The sequence below is a fragment of the Notamacropus eugenii genome, chromosome 1, assembly GCF_028372415.1.
Source record: "Notamacropus eugenii isolate mMacEug1 chromosome 1, mMacEug1.pri_v2, whole genome shotgun sequence".
In the NCBI taxonomy this organism is placed as follows: domain Eukaryota; kingdom Metazoa; phylum Chordata; class Mammalia; order Diprotodontia; family Macropodidae; genus Notamacropus; species Notamacropus eugenii.
This window is the reverse complement of record NC_092872.1, coordinates 712,132,207-712,153,906: the sequence shown is the minus strand read 5'-3', so window position 1 is coordinate 712,153,906 and position 21,700 is coordinate 712,132,207. Positions and strand designations below refer to the sequence as shown.

General features: G+C 36.3%; 1 protein-coding gene across 2 annotated transcripts in view; it reads right to left on the bottom strand.

The window, feature by feature from the left end:
- AP1G1 (adaptor related protein complex 1 subunit gamma 1) overlaps positions 1–21,700 on the bottom strand; it is a 66,320-nt gene that overhangs the window by 31,876 nt on the left and 12,744 nt on the right. For both annotated transcript variants that reach the window (XM_072636503.1, XM_072636504.1), the window contains exons 2-4: positions 18,076–18,279; positions 4,671–4,795; positions 710–851 (exon numbers count right to left, since the gene is read on the bottom strand). In XM_072636503.1, the coding sequence (XP_072492604.1) occupies positions 710–851; positions 4,671–4,795; positions 18,076–18,279 (471 nt within the window). The remainder of the gene's footprint in view (positions 1–709; positions 852–4,670; positions 4,796–18,075; positions 18,280–21,700) is intronic.

The window sequence follows — 21,700 nt, the reverse complement described above, 5'->3', positions numbered from 1 at the left end:
CTAAGTTAATTGGCTAGAGTCCTATGGAATTTCCTTTATTCAGTAAGCAGATAAGAACTGCTAAAAAACCAAAAATATTTACTCTTTATTTCTCCAAAATTCCAACTGCAGAATCATTCACCTAAAAAGAATACATATAATGCAGAAGTTTCTAACATTTTGCCAATCTAATTTTGTATTCTTATCAGCTCACTTTGGGGGATTATTATTTTATTCACCAAAGCATTCAGGATAGATTTGTTTAAATAACACTTCCTGCCAAGTATTTAAATGTTTCTATCATTAAGTACTTGAGAAAGAACCAGGAGAGGAACTCTACAGTTAAGAATCACTATCAAATAGAGATCAATAACAAATGAAGATAAATCATCTCTGAAAACATTACTAAGAATCACAGGATTTGCAGGGGACCTTCAAGATCTTCTAGTCAAACCCTGTCATTTTATAAATGAGGAAACGAAAATTAAGAGAAGATAACATGCCCCTGGTCATACCAACAGTGATAAGGAGCATGGGCAATATTCAAACCTGGGTTCTCTAACTCCAAATATATATCAAACATAATCGTTTAGGAACTCATTTCTTGCACAAACTAAGATATATCTAAATTTTTTAACAAGGGGAGTTAAAAATAGATCATTTATTTGCATTCTCTCTTCTATAGGACTTTCCAGTTTAAAGAAAGAAAATTAGTTTTATCCTAAGTTACCTTTTTTCTTAAGTATGAATTGGAGGTTTTAAGGAGTTTCTCTACTTCTCCTGCAAGGTCTCGACACATTTCTGAGGAACCCATACAGCCAAGGGTGCAGAGTGCCAGCCCCTGCACATACTGCGTGCTATGATTAAGGTCACTGTAAAAGAAAATAAATATGAAGATAACTCTATGTCTTGTCCAAAGCCTTAGGAAACTGTCCAGAATCAAGGCCATAAACCTGTAGTTCAGGGAGCTTGCAGCTTAAAAGAAGATTTCAGAATTTCTCCCATTATTAAGATACAGTGCCAGGAGAGAAGTGATTCTAATAATCTAACATTCCTGTAGAATAGGGATAATAATGGACCTCCCTCACAGGGTCTGTGTACAAATGAACCAAAGGAGTCAACATGTGCTTTGTAAACATAGAAATGTTAGCTATGAATTATTAATATAACACGTTTTTAACAAAAAGAACTCAAAGGTAGCATCTTATCTCTATTACTGAAGTCATGCTTACTCCAGCAATTTCAAGCAGCCTGTAGCTAAATTCTTGGGATTTAGAGCTGCAATAAACATCAGGGTTCTAGTTATTTTACAGATGAAGAAACTAAGGCTCAGAGAGAAGTGATTTACCCAAGGTCACACAGCCATGGAAGTGTAGAGTCAGAATTCAAACACTGATTTCTTGTTTCAAGTCCAGAAATAGTTTAGAAACATACCACCAAACCTTATCTTCTGAAAGAACAGTTTCATAATACACCAAGTGACAACACCCCACCCCCACCCCATAAAAAAAGGCCCAAGGCTTCTGTGAAAGAAATCAGACAACACCTTTAACTCACTCAGTGTATACATAAACTCAAGATGAAAGAGGTTTCATTATTCATAAATAATTATTTAAAAATAAGACCTTTGCTGCTCTTGTAATGTGTCAATGTATAAATTGATATTTTCATTTGATATCCACAAAGAGTTCTCTTTTTCCACAGCAGTTTTTACTAACATAAAACGGACCAATTGGACTAATAACACCAAAGCTATGTATTCCCCTCTCTCTGTAGGTCCCAGAAATCTGCTACTACAAAAACATGGATTATCAACAGCCTTGACTATTTTATCTAAATCTCCTAAATTAGTCAAATATATACTACACACAAATTACATGAACCTTAGAAGTGAAAATACTTAAGTCTAGCGCTTTGTTATTCAGGTAGAGTCAGAATAATTTTTCTTCTCCAATCATATCTCTCTTCTCAATCTTTAGCTATTCCATTACTTGTTATTAATACCATTACCATCTAAAATTTAAATAGCCCTACAAAGTTTTCAAAGCAAGTCTCTTAGCAGGTAGGTGGTACATAGTGTTAATTCCCATTTTATGTATGAGCAAAGTGAGGGTCAATGAAGATTCCATGATCTAAGAAATCATCCTAAGTGTCCAAAGCTTTACCATGGGTCTCCTGACTTGAAATCTAGCATTCTATCCACTGGTCCATATTACTTCTCATTATCCTTCCTCCAGAGTGTTGAAAGGAAAGGAAGTGAAATTAAAATTAATGAAGTTTGCTGCTCATCAGCAACTCTGGCGATTATATATAGAGATGAAAGATTGAAATTTCTTGTTAAATATCTTGTAAAAAGGTAGCTTTAACTACACACACACACACACACACACACACACACACACACACAACGGGTTGCTATTTTCTAAATATAATTTGAGTTGACTATATTTTAGTTGTGTATATGTATACATTTACATATATATTTTTCCCATAAAAACCATTTTTCAGTTAAATGCATACCTTTGCACAAATGGAGTTCTTAAGTAACGCACATCAAACAGATTTTTCATTAATGAAAAACTAGAGTATCAATTCATGTCAAAAAAAATGAGAACTTACTTCTCTACTAGTAATTCACTGTTTTCTCAGTTATTTGTTAGTAAATATGAAAACTAATAAAGAATGATAGTGACCTTCAATATCATTAGTGGCTTTAAAACATCTGAATTCAAGAAATTTTAAGTAGTTGGGATTGTCATGTGCCTGAGTTCTTTTCCAAATTATGTGGATTAATGTTATTTCCTCAATAAAGAAGAGATTCAGGCTTTCACAATCCTGAATACAAAAAACAGGATCTCATAGGGTCCCATAAAAAGAGCAAAGATTTGCCCTCTGACTATATACTTCATTCTTCTGAATTTATCAGTCTGAGCATTTCTACTTAGATTTAGTTTTAACCCAGCTGTATGAACTGGCTGCTCTACAGAACTACCACATTATCAGCACGTGGTTAAAAACTTGTGTGATAAGGGCAGCTGTAGGGCATGCATAAAGCGCAAGATTGAGAGACTCCCTTAGGGACCCTATTCCAAAGAAGGACAAGTCAAACCAAGTGAATAGCTTATCCACATACTACTTTTATTATCAACATATTTTTGAGGGGTAGTAACTTGAAGAGCAAGTTCACAAACCCTGCCCCATGTTGAGAAGACATTTTACAAATACAACCTATCCCAGTTCCACTTCAAAGTTTCATGGCAAGGAGGGAAGAGAGAAGGAATAGGGAAGGGAATAAAACATTCAGTCCATACTATATGCCAGGCACTGTGCTAAGCACTTTTTACAAATATTATCTTATTCATCCTCACAAAACCCTGCAAGCTAAGTGATATTATCATCCCTAGTTTACAGCTGAGGGAACCAAGGCAAACAGGTTAAGTGACTTGCCCAGGATCACAAAGCTAGTAAGTATTTGAGGCTGGATATGAACTCAAGTCTTCTTGACTTCAATTACAGAAAAAACTTCAACAAGTACAACATTAGTTATGTCAGAAAAATATCAGTTTTGAGTGCCTTTACATCAAATTTATCTACTTTCAGTCACATGCAACAACATTTAATGGGAAACGAAACAGGAGAGTAGGCTAAGGATTTGTCATTAAACTGCATTTTGTTTGAATCTCAGAAGGACCAAATGTTTAATAAGGTAAAATTTTCTCTCCTTTTATAATTTCCCAAGCATTGTACTTAACAGAAACCTCTACTAGTAAATTAGTAAAGAGTTATTACCACAAAGTTTTATTTCTATCATAGGAGGGGTGGAGTAAGAGGTAAGTGGAAATGAAAGAATGCTGCCCAGCTTTTGCTGATTTGTTTTATCTATTTCTCGGGTGGGTGGGGTGAACCCCACAAAACTTTATTTCCTTGACTGAATAAGCCTGAAGGTGTCCATACACCCTGAGGTGTATGATAAGACCTTTATGGATAAAAGGGATGATTTCAGAGGAAACTAGAAAAGACTTACTTGTATGACACAAAGTGAACAGAATGAGAATTTATACAATAACAACACTGTAAAGACAAACATGTCTGAAAGACTTAGGAACTCTGATCAACACAAAGACCAACCGCAATTTCAGGAGTCATGACAAAATTTGCTAACCACATAGAGAACTGAAGGACTCGGTGTAGACTGAAGGGTTTGGTTTTGGACATGACTAATGTGACAATGTTTGTAATAGGCTTTGTTTTTCTTGCTTTTTCAATGACAAGAGGAAAAAAGAGGATTCAGAGCAGAATATAAAACAAAATTGAATTAAAAACAAGCTATTTGCTAAAGATGTCAGTGTTTCACATTTCTCCAGAGACATCTTGGATAAACAGAGGCCATTTAAAATCAAATCCAATTCAAATATATCCCAGGTACTGTCAATAAAATTACCTAAGTCAGTGGAAGAGCACCAAGTTGGGAGTCAGAGGACATGGGTTTGAATCCCACCTCCATTACTCACCTGTGTGACCTTGAACATATCCCTTAGTCTCTCTGGGCTTCAGGCCCTCCTCACCTGTAACACTAGAAGGCAGGACTAGACAACCAGTAAAGTCTCCTACAGCTCTAAATCTATGATTCTAGGCATACAATATCAATTACAACATGCCATTACAGGAGAGAAGGAAAGAAACTGACTCACTTCTTGATGCAATTTGTCATTAGAAGATGTACGTCCTGTCTCTCGTCTAGCAGCAGCATGGCTCCTAGGTAGCCAATTCGTTTGTCTGTGAATTTTTGAGAAGCGATAAGCTTGAGGCACTCCAACTGCAAAAATGAATATGAAATTCAGAAATAACTATCACTGAAACACCAGTTACAAAAGGTACTATTTTTTTGCCCAGAATCTAATTATTTTGCTACAACTAATCTGTATACAGTTTTGACCATAAATATTTAAAATTTTCCAATTAAAAAAGCAAAGATTTCAGATCACAGGTAATCTGATAAGAGACACAGCATTACAGAATTTTAGAGTGAAAAGGAACTTTAGATATTATTTAGTTCCTAGGATCCTTACCTTCTAAACTAGTGGTGTCAGACTCAAACAGAAACAGATCCCTGCCACACACTGACTTAACTGTACTGGATTTTTATTTATTTTGTTAAACATTTACTGACTACATTTGAATCTGGTTCAGTCCTACTCAGGAGTTTTCAGCAGCAGAGCCCTCTGTTCTAAACGATCCATATGCAAATGCCAGCTAGTAAATATATACTAATACTTTAATAGGAAGTGAAATCCAGCTCTTAATTCAATCAAGTAACTGAGTATCTAATTCAATACATAAAAATATCTGAAAAAAGAGAAATGAAAGGAAAATCCAAAACTGACATAAACCCAGGCTGAGTCTCCAAAACCATATATATTAACAATTAACTATCTTAATTAAGATAGTACATCTAACTAAAACAGTACAATTCAATTGCATTACATAAACCAATATTTTTAAAGCAACTTTTTCAAGAAAGTGTTTGAAACGACTACTCACCTGGTATTTGTGCGAGGTACAAATGGACACTATGGAATATGCGATAAAAAAAGAATAGCTGACATTCTAACATAAATCACAGGCAGACTGGGGGAAGGGAGGAATGACAGAACGACCAAGGTGACAAGTAAAAGGTTTAAATGCCGTGTGAGACAAGAAACAGAATGATTACATGCCAGAAATACAAGTATATCGAGTTCTACTCCTTCCTCCTATAGTCTTTAACCTGACCTCTGTTAACTTGTTTTTAAATTATTTTGATAACTCTGCTTCAATAAAATTACCTTTCTTTGTAATTCTATGTATTTTATTTTGTGCATTCAAAAACATTATTCTCTGAAATGGTACAAAGGCTTAACTGTGATTGCCAAGGGGGTCCAGAACCAAAACGTTATTTTTGATTTGATCTCAAACAGGGATCTGTTCTAGACTGAATAAAAAAGAATGATTGCTTAACTGCAAACATCAGCGAGACAGGATAAAATTCCTACAGAAATTTCCTGCTCTTTTCTTTCCATGCTGAAGGAAGAGAAAGAATTCTTTTAAATTGTTCACACTTAATAAATCAGCTAGGATAGATACAGATGTACCTTTATAGATATTCGAGGAAAAAAAAGATGTGTGAGAACAGAAATCAACCAACCGACCCCACTAACTTTTATCAAATCCTCTCAAAAAAAGTTTCAACCATGAAATAATCAAAAAATATTTGCTAAAAGAGAGCTAACGACCAAGGCACGATACTAGATTACAGCAATGCTAAAAAGTAGGTGCTATAAAAATATCAATGCATTACAAAATTATATGGTCTTTTAATTCACAGGCCTAGTAACATTACTTATTTTGCTAAATCTGTGTGTTTAAGGCAGAATATAAACAAATATAAATGAAAGGAAAATTCTCTAAGATCAGTAAATGAATTCATTATTCAACCCCCACACACACAATGCAACACCAAAATACCCCAAATTAGACCAAGGCTTTTAACTCATCCCAAAATCTTTCACTTAGCACCACATCAAACACTAGGGAAAAAAACAAATGGGTCCCACTACTGGTTGTGCCACTTACTATTTGTGTGACCCAAGGCAAGGTCACCTCGCGAAATCTCAGGTGAATCTATGAAATGATAAGGTTAAACTAGAAGAAGTCTAAAGTCCTGTCCGGCTCTAAATCTCTGAAATTATGTATTTCTCCTTTAAAAAAAAAAAAGTTGTACACTACAGCAGGGTATCAAAAATACACTATTAAGGAGAATATTTTTTCAACAGTGTTTACTTGGGTTGCACTTTTAAAGAAAGCTGCACCCAATGTGTCGTCCTTTAGGAGAAGTTTTTAAAGTCAAATGCATATACTTTGCTTTTTAAAGCTATTTACCCTTTAGTGTTGTGATAGTCATTGCAATGATCTCTATGATATAAATGATTACCTTGAAAAAACTGATCTGAGAGCTGATCTGAGAGCTGAGATAACTGATTACTCAAAGGTCTCAGAAAAAGTGTAGAAAAGGATCCCATGTACACAGCTCTTTCTGTGGTGGCCAAGAACTGGAAATTGAGGGGATGCACAACTGAGGAATGGCTGAGCAAGCTGTGGTATATGAATGTAATGGAATACTATTGTGCTATAAGAAATGATGAATTAGGTGGACTTCAGAAAAACCTGAAAAGACTTACACAAAACTGATGCTGAGCAAAGTGAGCAGGACCAAGAGAACATTGTATACAGTAACAGCCACACTGCGATGACCGACTTTGATAGACTTAGCTCTTCTCAGCAATGCAAGGACCTAAAACAACTCCAAGACTCATGATGGAAAATGCCATCCGCATTCAGAGAAAGAAACATGAAGTCCGAATGCAGATCAAAGCATACTATTTGCTCTCATTTTTTGTTTCATTTTTTTCCCTTCTCATGGTTCCTCCCATTCAGTCTAATTCTTCTATACAGCACGACTAATGTGAAAATATGTTTAATAAGACTGTAAATGTAGAGCCTACATCAGATTGCTCGCCATCCTGAAGAGGGGGGAGAGGAAGAAGGTGGATAAACTTTTAAAATTATGAAAGTGAATGCTGAAAACCAAAAATAAATTATTTTTTTAAAATAGTGTAACAATTTCAGTGATAATCTAACGTTTTCCTATTTTCTTGTTGTTGTTCAGTCTTTCAGTCATGTCTGACTCTCTGAGACTCCATTTTTAGAGTTTTCTTGATAAAGGTACTCAAGTGGTTTTGCCATTTCCTTCTCTAGGTCATTTTACAGATGAGGAATTGAGCAAACAGGATGAAGTGATTTTCCCAGGGTATCTGTGGTATCTGAGTCTGGATTTGAACTCAGGAAGATGAGTCTTCCTTAACTCCAGACCCAGCGCTCGATCCCAGGTGCACCACCTAGCTGTATCACACCCCTCCTCCCCAGTAATACACATACACAGATCTGCACAGAGATAATGCAATATATATATTTATGCATATCAAGTTGCTACCATTGGAAAATCAGTCACTCAATATCCAAGACAGCGATAAAACTAGCTAGCTCTTTCAAAAGACACAAACATACGTACATAAACACTTTCTCTCTCTCTCTCTCTCTCTCTCTCTCTCTCTCTCTCACACACACACACACACACACACACACACACACACACACACACACACACACACACACACACACACCTTTCTAGTTTTGCAAGATCTTCCAGAACTTATACTTATTTAAGAATCCTCAAAAACCCAAGGTGACCTTCATTACATAAGGTATCAGATAAGGACATTCATTTTCTTGTTCCTATGTGTATTTACACACAAACAAGATGATTTCTTGTACAGAATTTTTTTTTTTTTTTTAGAAATGCTTCATTATTTCTAAGCCTAACATGATAATTGTATAGGGCCTGATTTTCAATTTTCCGCAAACACTAAAAAGGAAGTAACATTTTTTTCCTTTTACTAACCTCAATTTGTTAATAAACAGTTACTTTGCATCTCTAGGAGACTAGGAATAGAAACAATTATTTCTATATTTCACAAACCGAAGTGGTCGTGAATAAGGAATATTTATTTCCAGGACATACTAAAAGATTAATTTGTGCCTTAATAGCATGGAATGTGTAATCTATTGCTGTTTCTATATTAAACAGATTTGTTAACAAAGGGAGCTAAACCAATGACACTTATGAGAACGACAAGAAACTGTTTCTTTTTAGAATTTCCCAAGGATTATAAACCCCATATTAAGAGAGTCCTTCCCTCCACTTCAAGCTGGCACCTGAAGTCAAGCTGAAGCTAGAATTTTTTCAGTGGTAAGGAAGCAAGAAGCTTCTATCCCATGGAGGAAACCCTCCTGCCCAAACTCTTCTGTAAGTTTAAAATTAAAAAATATTCCTAAGGCAGTTCATAATTAAATTTAGGTTAAAATAATTGGGGCTATATCAAACAGGTTGTGGTCTGTGAATATAAGCCTTGGCCTTATAGTGCCCAGACTCAAACTTGTCTAGCACTTCTGGCCATCTTTACCACCTGTTATCTCAACTTGAGGCACCATCTCATTGCCTCCTCCCTCCTGGCAAACTGAACTCCATCCCTGGAACCTCCTCGGGGCTGATAGGCAAGCTTTGGCTTTAGCAGGCCTCGACAGCACTGCCAAGCCATTTCTGTGCCCCCAAGCCCTTCCCAGCTCGCTTTATGCTTGTATATCTTCCTCCGTTAAAATACACACTTCTTGAGGACAAGACCTGTATTATTTGCTTGTATTTGTAGCCTCAGCCCTTAGCACAGTGCCTGACACATTGTCAGCTCTTAATAAATATCCTAGTTATGCAGTAGAATATTACTATGTCGTAAGAAATGATGACTACGACAAATATAGAGAAGCATGGAGGCAAGCAAAACCAGAGAAACAATATACACAAAGACTAAACAATATAAATGGAAAAAACAAAATAGGATCTGAATGCTGCAAAATTATAATGACCAAGAGTACGGCTCCAAAGAGATAAGAGAAGGAACCTCTTGCCCCATGTTCTTCCTTGCAGAGATCCAGAGATATGGAACACTATATGTAATGTTAACCTTTTTCAATATGTTGGTTAGTGTTATTGAATTTTTTTCTTCCTCTTTGTTATTCTGGCTCTTTGGGAAGGAGATGAAGGAGGGACCCAGTAGGAAAAAACATCATTATAAAAATTAATTTTTTTAAATGAGGGCTGAACATGGAAGAAATTTCTCATGATATAATGGGATGAGACTAATGTCTATTAAGAAAGAAGGAAACGGACATCTACTGATGGAGTATGTCAAGAACAAGTGTTTTAGAAAGATCCTATCAAGATATCTATCAGGTAGAGAAGGATTAATGACCAAGTCACTTCTTTAATTTCAGAGAACAAAAAGCACAAGTTGGAGCTACCTACTATGGCCCACCAAGTGTCACAATAGAAATCAATGACATTAAGTTTAAGCTAGAAGAGACTAGAATTTCTAGTCCATGTGGGGGGGGAGGGGGAAAGAGAGAAAAGAGTATCTTAACCTGGGGTCTATGAACTTGTTCTTTTAAGATTTAATAACTATTTCAATATAATTGGTTGGTTCCCTTTATATCCCTATAAATTATACTGTACACTTTAAAACATGATTCTCAGCAGGGGTGCACAGCTTTACCACCCTGATTACCAGAGCAGTCCAGGACACAAACAAGGTAAAGAACCACTACCTCAGTCCAATCTCATTTTGTTTTGTTTATAGCTGAGGAATCAAAGCCCCAGAAGCTAACTTGCCCAACATTATGGTTACTAGTCAGTGCCAATGGCATGCCTAGAATCAAAGTCTCCTGACTCCCAAGCAAGTGTCCATCCTGCTATAACCCACTGTCACCCAGCTAACTGGGCAAAAGGTGCTGACTCACATTTTGCACGTGGAACATACCAACCATGTTTCCTCCACAGAGGTGAAGCATGTAAAACCAGTTACAGTATGAAACAACTTTTGATAATCACAATTCAAAGGAAATTCCAAAAGGTGGGGACACTGAACTAATATTTAAATAACAATGTAAACCAAGAATAAAGCCTTATGATTACTTCAAATAGAAAAATTACAGAAAATTAAAACTGCTGTAATTTCCAAAAAAACTGTCTAACCTAGATTATATCTTTGATTTACTATTTTTGTTTTAAATTTTCAGCACAATCAGAGAATTTCAGCTTTCAAAGGGACCTCAGGGGTCTCCTACTCCAGGCTGTACCTGAAAAATCCCTTGTAACACCCCTGACAAGAGCTCATCCAGCCCTTGCCCAATTCCGATGGGGGAATGCACTCCCCTAGAGCAGCCTAGTCTAGTCACCTAGTCTTTCCTTACTTCAAGTTTTCTGCTTTGTGCAGTTTTTACCCAGTGGTCCTATTTTTGTCCACTAGGTACAAGCAGAACAAGTCTCACCGTGCTTCCAAATGACAGACCTTCAAATACTTGAAGCAACTCTCATGTCCTTGCTCTTGATCCCAAATGTCTTCTTTTCTCCTGGGCAAACATCCCCAATTCCTTCAGCTGAGTCTCATATGGCATGAACTACAGGGACTGTCACCATCCTGACTGCCCTCTGAGATGTGCTCTCCAGTTCATCAATTTTCTTTCAAAAATGCAGTCTTCCATATCTATCATATACTGAGGGCTATCACCTGCCTCAGATGGCACAGGACACATTTCTCAACATAGCCTAAAACTGCAATAGCTTTCTTGGCCAACATATCACACCAGCACTTCATAATGTGACAGCAGTACACTACAGCCCTCATATAAACCAATGTCTAGCCACAGCTTCCCCTGCTTGTAAACATAAAGTTGATTCTTGTGAATCTACAAATAAGACTTAACATTTATCCCTATTAGACTCTAGTTCAATGTTCTAACCTGGCAAGATTTTTTTCATTTCTTGCCTCTGTTACTCAGGGCTGTACTTTCAGCTTTGTATATTTGAAAATACAAATCGACCACTTTTGCTTTTATGTAAGTCACTAATAACAGTTCATAATAATAATAGTGCTACATAGTGCTTGGAGATTTTAAAAAGCACTTTGCAAATGTTATCTCATTCAATCCTCACAACAACCATAAGAGGTTAAGTGCTACTTTCCCCATTTTTACAGAGGAAGAAACTAAGGCAGACATTGGTTAAGTGGCTTACCCAGGTCATACAACTAGTATCTGAGGCTGGATTTGAATTTGGATCTTCTAAGGCAACTCAGCAGCATGAAGGAAACAGTGCTAGTCCTGAAGTCAAGAAGATAAGAGTTCAAATCTGACCTCTAGTCTCAAATACTTACTAGCCGTGTAACCCTGAGCAAATCACTTTAACCTGTTTGCTTCAATCTTCCCATCTGTAAAATGAGGATAATAGCAGCATCTACCTCCCAGCATTGTTGTGAGAATCAAATGAGAGAACTGTAACATGCTTAGATCAGTGGCTGTCTCATGGTAGATGCTACAGAAATGTTTATTTCTCTCTCCTTTTCTCTTACCCTACCCCCTGACTCAAAGTTCATTGTTCCAATCGCTGTACCACCTAAGTGCAAAGCACAGATCCTTTGGGCACACCACAAGTAATCTTCAACCAAAATGAAGTCAAATCATTAACGAATAGTTTGGATCTAGTCATTCACCCAACTGGGTCTAGGAAACTGCATAATCCTCTAGCTCCTTTCTCTTCACCTAGTCCACAAGAACAGCAGGAGACCTTATACGCTTTGCTGAAATCTAGTTAAACAATATTTATAGCTTTGCCGTGATCTACCAGCCTAGTAACCCCATCCAAAAAAGGACGTAAAGTTAGATTCTGCATGACTTGCTCTTGATGAAGTCATGCTGGATCTTCCATTTCCCAATGGTCACTAATCTTTCCTTTAACAATACATTGTAGGGCAACCTCGTCCCACTCCTTTGCAGAGGTAAGGTCTATGGGTGTACAGAACACTGAATGTATTATCCAACTTTTTTTTTAACAAGTTGTTAGCTTTAGTGAATTGCTTCCCACCCACCACCTACTTTTTCTAATAAAGGATTAGTTTCTTATAAGAGATTGTTCTTGGGGAATGAAGCGGGGTGGGAAATATTGGGAAACATAGGTGATATAAAAACAAGGTATTAACAACAAATGATTTTTTAAAACATTTCTTGGATTTTGCCAGGAATCACTATGCTAGTTTGTAGACTCTCCTTCCTTCTAGAAGAACAGGACACTTCCTCTCTTTCTGGTCCTGTGGTGCTATACCTATTCTCTTCCAGAGCTTATATTTACGGCATTAGTGATCACATTTGCCAGTTCTTGCAGTAACCCCCAAGGATGTAGTTCATCTGGGCCTGGTGATTGCACAGGTAATTGGCATCCTCTTACCATATAACTAATTACTTTATGTATCCACCTCCTAAAGCTCTTTATGTTCTGTTTTTTCCAATACAAAGAAAACAGAAGCCAAACAGAGTGGAGCAGTTCTGCCTTCTCTATCTCCTGTATTATTACCCCATCCATGCTGCACAAAAGGCCCATCTTCTCTTTGAACTTCTTTTCCCCAACATGGCAAAAAGAAAAAGCAGCAAAAAAAGAAAAAATTCTTCACTGCTCTTAGCTTTCCTCACTCACTGGCCTCAGCTGATTCTCAGCTTTGATACTCCTAGCACTATTGTTACTGGGCTATGCCATACTTTTGAACTCAAGCTCTTACTTGGCCTTGTTTCTCGTCTTTAAGTTCCCTGTGCATAAACACTGATCCCATTAGTCAACAATCACCATTCATACTGACTAAAATGGTTTCTTGTGTCTTCAAAATAACATTTGTGGGGAGCTTCTCATTCCCCAGAGACCTGGCTTTCCCTATGGAATTTTAGTCCATAGGATCCTACTTCTCCTTTCTCTGAATCCTGTGTAAAATTGGCTGAACCAATAAACTATAAACCCTGAACATATAAAATCTTTTCCCCTAAAGTCTAGAATAAATATTACACAACGTATGGCCTTCTTTTCCTCTATCACAAACTTTAGGAGGGAATGCTCATTTCTCCCTCAATATTCCTATCATTTCCCCTGAGTAACTAATTCTTCCTAACTGGGAAAATCAGATTCAGAATATATGTGCATACATACATATGTACACACATGTGTACATAGATGTATATATCTATATCTACATATATATAAAACAGAAGAAGAGAGAGAGGGAGAGATCTTCCCATTCTCATTCAGGCAAGTTGAGAAGTTACTGGTTGTTCTGTTTTGGGCAGAGGGAAAGTGAAAGCACTCCAACAGATGTATGAATAACTGAAGTCTGTCATCTCTACAATGTCATATCTCTGTGCCAGGCCTGAGATCTGTTTCCTTTCTGCCTCTTTCATTTTCTCATTCTGTCCATCCAGGAGGCCTGGAAAGTATTCTAATAACAATTTCTCTTCTGCCTCTACAGATCTTCAGATCTTCACTAAAACACTTCCCAGCATGCTTTCACACGAGTAGATCCTCATAACAATATTATTTCACCCCATCCTTTCATATAGGCCTTTCCTGTGGGATAAAGTATAGCTTCCCCAGAACTATGCTGTATGTGGTGAAGGATCTCAATCAACCTAATATATTTAACACTTTCCAAATGAGAATCCTGGATGCTTTAACAATTAAACATGATAACCTCATCAGGTATTATCTTATTCAATTAAGAGGGATTCTACTAAGATAATTTATGCAAAAAGGACTATATAAGTCTCAGTTACTATTACATGAATTTAAGCACAAAAAAAGGGGAAAAGCTGCATGACTAAAAGTACAAGCCCTTTACAACTAACATTTTTTAAATCCTAAAATAAAAAAATCCTTTAGCATCTTTATATATTTCAAAGTCAAGAACTCTACAGTGACTGATTCTCCCAATGTACTAAACTAGCTGATTTTTTTTAGCTCTCACAGCACTATTTATTTCTTATCCAAAAGCTAACAACTTTTGCAAGAGAGCAGAAATTTGCTCCTACTTAATTTAATTGCCCATGACCATCAAAATTTTCTATCTGAGGACCATACCCAGCTTAAAATTAGCTCCTACTTTTAACATGAACAAGTGCTACATTATTCATTTCTACTCAACAATTTGTTCTATTCCTACTTCCCCACTTCCACATGCCACACCTTCTGACTCCTTTTCAAATTCTACATACCATTAGATAAATGGTCAAAAGAAATAATCAAAATAAAAAGCAAGATATCAACAATCATATAAAAAAGTTCCAAATTGCTGCTACTAATAATAATAACAATGAGAATGCAAATTACAACATCTAAGGTTCCAACAAGCACACAAAAGATTGACAAAGATGACAAAAAAGGAAAGTGACAACTGTTGCAGAGTTTGCGGGAGGGACAGATTCCACTGCTGGTGGAGCTGTGAATTGGTATAACCATTCTGGAAAGCAATTTCAACTTAAACTCAGGAAATCATTAAACTTCTAAAACTATACAGACCGCTAAGCTACCCTAGCACCCAGTAATGCCATTACAAAGTTAAGACCATAAGAAGTTCAAAGAAAAAAAGAAAAGACCTAAATAAACAAAAATATTCATAGCCACAGTTGTTGTAGCAAAGAACTGGAAACTAAGGAGGGAATGACAACCAAATACGGACTAAAAGGGCAAATTATATGTATATGAATAGGACAGAATATTATTGCACCATAAGAAGTGATGAAAGGGATAGATTCAGAAAAACCTAGGATAACCTTGTATAAATTGAGATAGACTAAAGTGAACAAAACAAGGAGAACAATTTATATAGTGATTACAACATTGTGAAGAAATTACACAGAACAGAATAGAAGGTTTAGACAAAGACAAGGGAGATAGCTCTGAAACTAACAGGTTGAATGTCTTCTATACTTAATAAGCAGTAACAAAAATTCATGGTTTCATGTACAACCCTCTTTTCCTACTCTATGTATATGGAAATTTGATGTCAGTTTCAGAAAAATAAAAAAATTTATATCAAAAAATTCTACTATGATCAAGTTTAGAATTTTTCTCTTACAAATATATACATTAACTTATCTCAATGCAATTGATCTTAAATAATGCTATAATCAGAAAAACCTCTTATTCTTAAATCCAGTGGATGGACAAAATGACAAACTTGCCTGTTTTCTTTCATGTAAAAGAAAGTAAAGCTGTAGAGCCAATTATTCACAAAATACATTTGGTAAAAAGAAACTGGGGAAAAGGATTTTCTGTCTTTTTCAGTTGCTGGCATCTTCTCAACTTCATTCTCTGTATTTTTGGCTCAAATCCTAATATACCAGGTTTCTCTAAATCTAACCCAATGTGGCTTTCATCAATTAGCCAACAAAGACTTACTGAGGACTCATCCTATACTTAATGCTGTGGCATATGCCCCATCAACTCTTGGCAGAGAAGGAGGGGCAGGAAGAAGAAATAGGAAGACACAGAAGAAAAAGGAAGACACAGAGGAGGTGGGGGAAGGAAGGAGAGAGAAGGAAGAGAAAAAAAGTAGAGGAAGAAGAGGAAAATGAAGACAAGAAAATGAAGGAGGAAGAGAAGAAAGAGACAGAAGAAAAAGGAGGAGACTGAGATGAAGGAGCCTTAAAGTTTACAAATCACTTCATGCAATGACCTCAGTTGAGATCTAACCCTGTTAGGCAGTCAGGTACTGCTATAGCTATTATCCCCATTTTACAGATCAGAAAACTGAAATTCAGAGAGATTCAGTTATTTGTCTAAGGTCAGAGGCAATATCTGAAATGAGGCCATGACCTAGGTCTTTGTTAGCTGGTTAATGACAGGCACTTTAGGCACATGTAGTTCTAAGCCTGGAGATGGGGAGTAAGGGGGGGATATTGAAATTAATACTATTAACCTTTCTCTTCTTTAAGACAAAATCTTTTTCCTTAATAAGAAGTTGTTGGCTTCTCAAATATTAATTTAAATAGGAAAACTGAAATGGGGTGAGTTCTTACCAAAAACAATTTAAGAACTTCCCTCCACCAGCGCAACCAAGAACCTTTATCCTCTCCCCCAAATACTTATTAAAATAATTCCTTCAGTCAGCACTCCCACAGTCAAAAGATAAATCAAAGTAATTTTTCCATCTGTTAACCCTCTAAAAGCTTCGCATCTTGACACTACCCATTTTTTTCCTGACTATCACAGCATCCCCAAATCTCCAGCTGTAAAATACAGCACCTCTACTTTTAAACTGCGAAATTTGAAACACCTATGCAGTGTAACACCAAAAGTACATTAAAATCCAAATTCAAAAAGACTCATAGGCTTATGATATAGTGGCCATACTATTGTGCTCCAGACCCTCAAAGGGATGCATCCTTGGACCATTTCAATGGAGCACAGGATTTCATGCACTCTCTTATTCATTTACAATTACTATTTTTAAAAAACAATTTTGAAGGGCTTGTTTTAAAAAAATATATCATCAAGGTTTATGATCATGTAGGCACAAATATAAACTGATTCACATGTGCTTAAATCAAGAGATAGTATGGTCAAGTGAAGAGCTGGTCGACCTGAGATTCAGGTCAAGCTCTAAATGTGGTGGCACCAACAACTGATAAAGGCAGCCTACCCCTAATTTAAGTAAATTTATGGTGGCTGGTCCACAACCAGTTATTAGAATCCTTTTGAAGACAACAATATAAAAAGCAACTGCCATGCCACCTCTGATGCAACTATTGGAGAAGCATTATATAATCATCTGTAACAGGAAAAAACAAAACATGTACATGTTCATATTACATTTATGTACAAACAAGTACACACTTGTGTGCTCTTCTGAACATAAATACTACAATAAGCTACTTTCAACCAAAACTCCTTACCAAAGAGAACCACTGGCTTGGTATGTTATAAGCATCAGATAAAAGTTATTTCAGTCTTTCATGACCTGGGTAGAAAAGACTTATCCAATGTCCATAGAATAAGAAATAAAGTAGAACCAAATAATTAATCTTTAAACTTGCTACCACTACCATATCTTGCCTCACTAAAATATGAACAGATTCCCAATGGGGAGAGGAACAGGGCAAGCACCACTACATGCTTCCCTAACTCTTGCAAGGTACATAAAATGAAGGAAACCAAAACTGTCTTGCCAAAATAAGCTGAAGAAATGGTGTATAGAAATCTATCTTGCCCTACAGGAAAACAGAAAGGAAGGAGATGGGAAGTAGGGTGATAGAAGGGAGGGCAGATTGGGAGAAGGGGTAGTCAGAATGCACACAGTCATGGGGTAGGGGAGGGGAGAGATGGGGAAAAAATATGGAACTCAAAATCTTGTGGAAGTGAATGTTAAAAACTAAAAGAAAATTAATAGGAATAATTAAAAAAAAAAGAAAGAAAACAAAATAAGCTGAAGATCCCAGAAAAGTATCATCAACTAACAAGCATTTATGAAGCCCCTATCACAGTCTAGGCACCGGGCCTGTTGCTGGGAATACAAATACAGAAGTGAAAGGAGCTTCCAACGTAGAAGCGAAGCAGGTAGACCCACACAAGCCTACCTGACCAAAGTGTGCAGGATAGCCCAACATGTGCATGTAGAGCAATTTTGCAACATTCCGACAACGGTATGTATTGTCTTCTTCTCTAAAAGATGACCGGATGGCAGCACATTCTTTCTGGATCATTTCTCGCTCTTCTGCTTGGGTTCGGGCTGTCCGGATGGTCCGGATCAGCTCCCGAAGCCTAATGGGGGCTGGCATCCTCTGGAGAATAAAAATACATAAATGAATGATTACACAAAATCCTCACTAGTCAACATATTCACACAATTTCCACTATAAAATCATAAAGCTCAAACATTAAAGGGTTAGCAGCATGAAAGAAGGTTAGACTTGAAGTGCCAGGGTTCACATTCAGGTACCTTGCACTACCTGACATCTTACGCAAGTCACTGACAAAAGAAAAATAAAGAGCCTGACCTAAATGACATCTGAGCTGATCCCTTCTAGCTCTAAGTGTTGAAGGTACTTCTTTAAAATTGTGCACATAAGATACAGAACACCATTAGGGACACCCCCTGTAAAAAGTTACTGACAAAAGTTCATTTGATCATCTTTCAGTACTTGAGAAGTCCCATTACCAAAATCAGTTAAATCAGGAAACAATCCAAATTCTATTAAATATGTTCAGCAAAGACCTATATTTAACCTTAAAGAAGCAACTTTATTTTGCTCTGAAAAGCCACACAATTATACCTAGCTAACAATGGAAATAGAAAAATCTGCCCAAAAGTCACTAAAATGTTCACACTCTCTGATTCAATGATACCACTACTAGATCTATACCCCCAAAGAGGTCAAAAAAAGTGGAAAAAGCTTTGTTTTTCCTTTTTTCCCCCAATAGGAGGAGTGGGTAAGAGGGGATAGAGTAGCAAAAAGAAAGAAAAGGTCGTCACTGAGAATTTTTTTAAATTGTTAAGGACAGAAGAAAGGTGAGAAAGAAGCACAGACAACACAGCTATAAAGGCACATGTTGAACTTTTATTTAAAAAGAAAAGCAAGCCATATGCAAGAGATAGGAATTTTTATGTACAATACGCCCATTCTATTCTACCATGTATTCAGATACTTCCCTTTTATTTAGTGTTAAAGTTCAAAATTTTTAAATGTTAAAAAGAAAAGTTTGCACAGAATAACAAGATGATTTAATGAAGTATGAGAATGTATGACAGAAAGACATTTTTGCAGCCCAAATACAAGTCATTTTTAGACTGCTGGATGCCCTTTTAGCCTTGACTGTTTAATCTACATTCCATAAACTTACAAAGGGGTAGTAGTAAAGCAAATGGCAAAATAAAATATTAGTATCAGCCACTCCATGGACTGTTCTCTTAGTTCTGCAAATTTCACTCTGCATAAATTCATACAATTTTCCAATGTTACTCTGAACTCCTGAATTCAAATTTGAATCTGAATGATCAATCATTTCTTATGGTACAATATTATCCCACAATATTAACATACATAATTTTGTTTTAGATATTTTGCAGCTGCAGAAAGTATTACTACAAATAATTTAACATCTATGAGGCCTGTCTGATCACCTGAGGGTTGCTGTTGTCGAGTCATTTCAGCTGAGTCCATTTGTGGTGTTCTTGGCAGATACTGGAGAGGTTTGCTGTTTCCTTCTCCAGCTCAGTTTATGGATAAAGAAACTGAGGCAAACAGGATTGTTGACTTGCACAGGGTCACACAGCTAGTATGTATGCAAGGCTAGATTTGAACTCAGGTCTTCCTGCCTCCAGACCTAATGCTCTATCCACTTTACCCACCTTAGGGGCCCATGTCCAAAATGTGACTGGAAGGTCAAAGCATGTAGTTTGGTTTTTCTCAAATAATTCCAAATTGTTTTTCAGAATAGCTACACCATGCATAACTCTACCAAGAATGTATTAAGGGTGCCTGTTTTCCCAGTCTACCACATAGTGAAAGGCTATTCCCATCTTTTAACATAAATGCCAATTTTATAGGTATTACATAAAAACCATTTATTTAATTTGCATTTCTGTTAGGGAAAGGAAAAAGAAGTAAGCATTTATACAGCACCTACTATGTGCAAGGCACTGTGCTAATCACTTTACAAATATATTATTAGCAACGTGGAACATTTTTTCTAATATGGTTGCTGAGTTTCATTTCTTCTTTCAAGAACTATTCATATGCTTTCAACACTGAATTAATAGGGAATGGCTCTTGGTCCTACATATTTTCATTAATTCCTTATAGTTCATTAATTCAATAACAGAGTTTCCTGACCAAATGAAAAAAATTTACTAAGTGCTTCCTATGTGCCAAATGCAGTAATAAGCATACAGCATAGAAATACAAAAGATAGTAACTGTCCTTAAACTGTCCTTCATCCAGTCTAATGGGAGAAACACAGGGAAGTGGTTTACAGGAAGTTATAGTCTAGAAGTCACAAAGATGGTAATATTTGAGGCAGATGAATCACACACCCTTTCCAGAGGTAAAAGTAGTGCTGATTGGATTACAGTTTTTATAACAAAAGTTAGAAGAGGGTAAGAGTGCATTAAGAGGTGACTGTTCCCAGAGAATATCAAGCCAAGTATTTGGTCTCAGGACCTTCAGTTCAGAGCATAAAGTGCCAACAACATGGAATGAAGAATATCACATTTATCTGATACAAAAAAATTTTTCCACAACCAGACAGTTTTATTCTGGCTGCACTAATCTTGTTCATAAAGAAACTTTTAAATTTCAGATCTTTTTAAATCAGAGGTAGCAAATTTGCAGGCAGCAAACTAAATTAATCTGGTTCCAACCAGATTAAAATGTAATTGGGAATTATTTAATACATAAAAATACAACATAATGTTAATTTGCGGTTTTTTAAGGTAATATGAAGCTAAAGGGATCTTGTTTCCAATTGAATTTGACACCACTGATCTAAATCATTAATTTTATCTTTTATGATCATCCCATCTACTGTTTGACTAACAATCCTCTTTGCAATCCCTTATAAATCTTACAAAGATCTGATAAATACCTCCATTCTTTCTCCTCTTTGAATGACATGAAATTTTATATTTAATGTATCTATCTTATATGGTATATGGTATAGTTATATGGTAGATTATACTAGTCTAAATTTATTTTCTGCTAACCTGTTTTCCAGTTGCTTTAATAGTTCTTGTGAATGAAGTTGTTTTTGTTTGTTTTTTGACCCAGCAATATGTTCCTGGGTTGAGTGAATAAGAAGCTACATTTTACTGTCTCTGGATCTCATTTATCTGGTTTTTGCCACTGATTCACTTTTCAATTTTTTGGAATCTGATGTTAATGTCTCTTTTATTCCTTCTTTTTTCCCCATTTCCCTTGAGGTTCTAAACCTTTTGTTTCTCCAAATGATGTGTTATTTATTTTACTTAGTTCTATAAAACAGCCCTTTGGAAGTTTGAGAAGCACTGCACAAGTCTATAAATCCATACACTAATTTTGGGTAGTACTCATTTCTATCACAAAGGAAACACACCATAATGAACAATGATTCTCTTTCTTGGTGTTGCTTTGTTTTGTAAAGAATGTATTATAATTACATTTATATAAGTCCTAAGTGTGCCTTGGTATACTAACAATCAAATATTTTATGCATTTTGTAGTTATC